The sequence below is a fragment of the Atta cephalotes genome, assembly GCF_000143395.1.
Source record: "Atta cephalotes unplaced genomic scaffold scaffold00046, whole genome shotgun sequence".
Taxonomy (NCBI): domain Eukaryota; kingdom Metazoa; phylum Arthropoda; class Insecta; order Hymenoptera; family Formicidae; genus Atta; species Atta cephalotes.
In genome coordinates, this window is record NW_012130110.1 from 1,177,783 (window position 1) to 1,183,081 (window position 5,299).

General features: G+C 28.6%; 1 protein-coding gene across 1 annotated transcript in view; it reads right to left on the reverse strand.

The window, feature by feature from the left end:
• The window catches only part of LOC105622511 (eukaryotic translation initiation factor 5B), a 46,213-nt gene that overhangs the window by 38,856 nt on the left and 2,058 nt on the right, over nt 1-5,299 (reverse strand). The window contains 11 exon segments of the mRNA XM_012203926.1: nt 1,537-1,718; nt 1,835-1,916; nt 2,343-2,608; nt 2,703-2,905; nt 3,017-3,234; nt 3,307-3,731; nt 3,827-4,033; nt 4,118-4,450; nt 4,517-4,541; nt 4,544-4,699; nt 4,831-5,186. Coding sequence (XP_012059316.1) covers nt 1,537-1,718; nt 1,835-1,916; nt 2,343-2,608; nt 2,703-2,905; nt 3,017-3,234; nt 3,307-3,731; nt 3,827-4,033; nt 4,118-4,450; nt 4,517-4,541; nt 4,544-4,699; nt 4,831-5,186 — 2,453 coding nt within the window.

The following is a 5,299-nucleotide window of genomic DNA, read 5'->3' on the forward strand; positions in this document are numbered from 1 at the left end:
TGATATATGTATATATAATATATATACATGCATACATATATACATACATTTGTCACGATTATGTAGAATGAATATTTAAAGTGTAAAAAAACAAACTATGTAACTACATATCACTTTTTAAAACCACTTTTCTTTACACCAACTGAGTCATCTTATTATTCTGTGCATAAAAATATTCCGATATGTTTGTCAACAAATTAATTTACGAGTTACATTTTATGTCAAAATGTGTCAAAATAAAGAATAACATATCTCGCAAATTTTTTTAAATATTTTTTATTAATTATTTTTTATTAATATTTTTATCTTAATACTTTTGTTTATATAATATAATATAGTTAGGGATATCATATTTCACAACAAATTATATTATTCCATTAAAATCCATAAAAAAAGTAGAAGCAACCTTGAAAAATCAAGTTTAAAAAATTGATTTATCATTATTTGCTCCTTGAAATCATAAATTTTTATCTGAATATATTCTTGATTCGACACATATTTTCCCATAGAGCTATAACGTTTCTTTTTCTTATTTCCGTCTGTTGCCAATGAATATGCATTTCACGAACACTGAGTATATTTTATCTGACTGAATATATTTATATATTCATATATAATAATTTATATATTTATATATATTTATTTTAACACTGAGCAATTATTATCATATATATGCAATAGTTTAATCATTTACTTGACATTTTATAATATTCTTTCGTAATACGTAAAAATACAAAGTAAAAAATATAATAGCATGGGATAATAACTTATAACATTTTAAATGCTCCATTTTATATCACTCGACTAAGAATAATTTTCTTTTCAATGATACAAACGAATTGTAAGTTATTTTTAGAAATGTAAGCGTAGCCACTTGAATACATAAATATATTTAATAAATACTTATATCACCTTCAATTACTGATAAATAGTAATCAAGGTATCAAGTCGCAATAATAACTTTATACTGACAATGAGATCATATAAAATATTTAATCACAGGCCACACACAGTGTATGAGTATTTTTATTAATCATTTTAATAGTATAAAGAGTATGAAGCAATAATAGTACGAATATATGAAACTTCAATAAAACAATTATCAGAAATCATTAATTGTTATAATATCATATGAATACAAATGATAATACAATGTGATAACGATTACTATTCATTTCTTTAGTATCTCCAAAGGAATATCGAAATTATGTCAATTAAATGATTAAACTATTGAATATATGATAATAATAAAAATATAATCATAAAATATAAAATATAATCGTAAAAAATATAATCAGTATTTGTGAAATGCAAATTTGTTAATAACAATTGAAAGTAAAAAAAGAAACATTAAGTATTGTATTGGGATATTACGATATGTACAAATGTATATGATGTCGCAATGTATTAAAACGAAAGATTGATCAGTAGATACACAGAAATTTTAGCCAGATGTATCCATGTATCATTTTATCCTTCTTTTTCAATTAATAAGGACAAAAAACGTTATTTAGACTGAATCTTTAACATACTTACCGGTATTTTGCTGCTTTTTAAGAAGTCCAACAATGCTTCGAGAGCTCCTAAAGTTGATGCCTGGACGTAAACTCCTCGTTCAGCTAGCCGTATATTTCCCAGAGCACTAGACAATTCCTTTGCTATTTCTTCCTTCATAACATCTACTTCATCTGGTTTCTGTGCGACTTGCAGATTTAACCCTGTATGCGAATATCAATTTATATTATTCGTTTTAGTCTTAAAAATGTAAAACATACATGTATTTTAAATGTAAAAAAAGTTAATCTTATCGAATAATTAAAAGTAGATTATGTACCAGCAATGGCCTTTTCCAAATCTTTAGCAGCAATTTTTATTCCTTGAGCAGCCTTAACTTCACGATGTTCGATGTATGCATTCTGAAATAAAAAATACACGTAGTATAATAAATATTATACTTCAAACTCAAATATGCGAGGAATATTATGTGGATGATTCTGTATGTGAGCAACGAACTCATACTTAGCGAATCTCATGCGATTCGCTATTCAACATAATTTTAAATTTATAATTTGTATCTTTACAACATAATTTTAAATTTATAAACTAGAGAAGAATAAAGAAATCCTTACAGAAATCTTCCTGTTAGAGGCGTTGTGCATTTGACTACCTTATCATATGAAATATTGTTGCAAATGTTCACAAGAAGAAAAACCGAATTTCTTTAGAGCAAATTAAGAATTGATATTAAAATTAATGTAAATTAATTGATTGTACGTAAGGAATAATAACTGTAATGATATTTCATTATACTCAAAGTATAAAACATAACATTAAAAGATTACCTTAACTCGTAATTCCTTTAACGGTTGTGGCATAAGAAGCGAACGAATTTGTGTTACAATAGGGCCATCAGTACCCGCGATAATAACTGTATCACCTTCTCTTAACATCCCATTGACTAGAATACAGTCTATCGTAGTACCAAGTCCGGGCAATGCCTTGACTTCCAATACGGTAGCCTGAAGCTCTTCGCTATACATCAATCTTTTAGCCAAAGGACCCTGACAGGCATCAACTATTAACGCCAACAGATTACCCATACCTTCACCTGTATATGATATAGTGAAATATAAAAAGAATTCAGATATTCTCAGATGCTATGTACACCTTATCTCCAAATATATATTTATATATCGTTTTACCTGTTATAGCACTGGTAGGAACTAACGATAAGTATTCTCTTGGATCTGGATTCTCGTAATACACTGCTGCATTTAAACCTTGCTCTGCAAATTGTACAATAATATCTTTCGACCGCCTTTCGAATTCTCGTTGAGTATTAGATTCTTGATTCTTTACTATATCTTGAACATCCTTACGATTCATGGTCTGCCAATCGTACAATCTGAAAAAATTAAATCGCCATGACTTTAAGACTTAATTTGTGAAATACAAATTATTTAGAATACTAATTATTTAATTGTCAATATCTTGGGGATAAGTTATTTAAAATTACCTATCGATTTTATTGAGAGCGACAACAAAAGGACATTTTTTTGCTTTTAATAAATTGATACTCTCTATAGTTTGTGGTTCCAATCCATGCATAATATCTACAACTAAAATTGCTATATCACAAAGAGAAGACCCTCTATTCCTGAGATTACTAAACGATTCGTGACCAGGTGTATCTATGATTAAGAGACCAGGAATCTTAAATTTCTTGTCAGCAAACTAAAAAGACAATAATATATTACAGTATAATCAAAATTTCAATATTTAGAGATTTAAGTCTCAAACACTTACGCCTTTTACATGTTTCGTTGATTCTTGGATAGCTTCAATTGGTACATTAGTAGCACCAATTTGTTGAGTTATACCACCAGCTTCCCCATCTTGCACATTGGTTCTTCTCAATTTGTCCAAAATCTTCGTTTTGCCAGTATCGACGTGTCCCAAAACACAAACAACAGCAGCTCTCAGATTATCCAAAGATTTCTTTTTTTCCGCTTCTATACGGCGATTTTGAATTCGCTCCCTTGCACGTTCCTTTTTACGTGCAGAATCTGGCATTTTATCTTCTACTTCACTGTCTTCCTCACTTTCATCCTCAGACTCAGATTCACTTCTGCTTTCGCTCTCTATATCGCTCTCGGATGATTCTTTTTTTTCTAATTCTTTTTGAACAGGTTTCTCTTTTTCAAGTGTCTTTAAAATATCATCGGATTTATCTGAAATTAATTAAGATTCAATTACTTTAATGTATCATTACAATGATAAGTTTCTAAATAAACTATAATTCTAAAATTTATATATAAAATAATACCTTCTTCTTCCTGTTCATCATCAGTGGTATCGGCATCCCACGAATCCTTGACATCGTCTTCTTCTTTTTTTTCTTGTTCTTCTTTCACTGGTTCATCTACAATTTCCACTTGTACCTGAGCCGCAGATGCTTCATTATCAATTTTTTCTTCTTCTTTCTTTTCTACACTAGTTTGTTGCTTTAATTTATTTGGTCTAATTCGTGTTCCTAAAATAATTTCAATAATTAATATAACAACTTTAAGAAATTTCTCTGTAAACACATTCTGTAAAAAATATGTACATATAATACCTGGTCTAGGTTTTTTCTCTCCTACTTCAGGCAATTCAACACCTTGAGCTTTTAACGCTTCAATCATTGCTTGCGCTCTAGCTCTATCTTGTTTCTGTTTCGTTGTTAAAAATTTCCCTTCGGCCTTTAATCTTTCTTTTCGTTGTTTTTCTTTTAATTTTTTCTTCTCTTTACGTTCTTGTTCCAAACGCAACTGTTCCAATCTGGCTTGTTCTCGTAATTCTTCTTGTCGTAATCTTTCTTCCTCTTCTCGCTTCAATCTTTCTTCTTCTTCTTTCATTTTCTTTAAAGCTTCCTGCATGGCAGCAATAGTTTTCTTTCCAGGACCTTTACCTATTATAGAAATCTATTATGTAAAAGAAAAATTATTCAAGCAATATAACTAGTAACTGAAATTACCTTTCTCTTTAGTTTCTTCTTTACCACCTTTCTTTTTTTTTTCTTTGAACCATCTTCAGGCTCTGCATCACCATCAGCTTCTACACTATCTTGTTTCTTTGTTAATGTAACTTTATCATTTTTCTTTTCTTCAGAAGTTGCAGTTTCATCATCTTCTTTCTTGTTACCTTCCTTAGTAATTTCCTATTGTAATAAAAATTAAATAATAGATCTCATTTGTAAGAATACTTCATTTTTTAATTAAAAAGATTTTATATATAAAAGAAAAGTATTTATTTAAAGAGAATCAATAATATACATTTTATCTGTCTTACCGTTTTTTTCTGAGCTAACTTTTTTTGTTTCTCCCTCTCCTTTTTTTCTTTCTTCTTTTGTGCTGCTGTTTTTACAGTGCTAATTTCAGTATCCATATCAGTATTATTAAGTTCCGATTCTACTATATTATTGTCTGTAGTTTCTTCTTTGATATCATTTTTTTCAGCCTTTTCTTTCTTTTTGTCCTTTTTTCCTTTTTTCTTTTTATCTTCATCGTCAAGCTTTTGCTCATTTGATGGCTCTGTTTTAATTTCAACTTTGTTATCTGTTGCTGGTTTTGTTCCAGAATATTCCAGTGCCAACTCCGCCAACGTTTGTTCGATTTCTTCATCACTGTCATTACGCTTTCTCCTACCTATTGACGCAAATATCTTTTACAATCAAAAGAATATTATAAAATTAAACTTATAACATTTACAAAGTATATATATATATATATATATATATATATATATATATATATATATA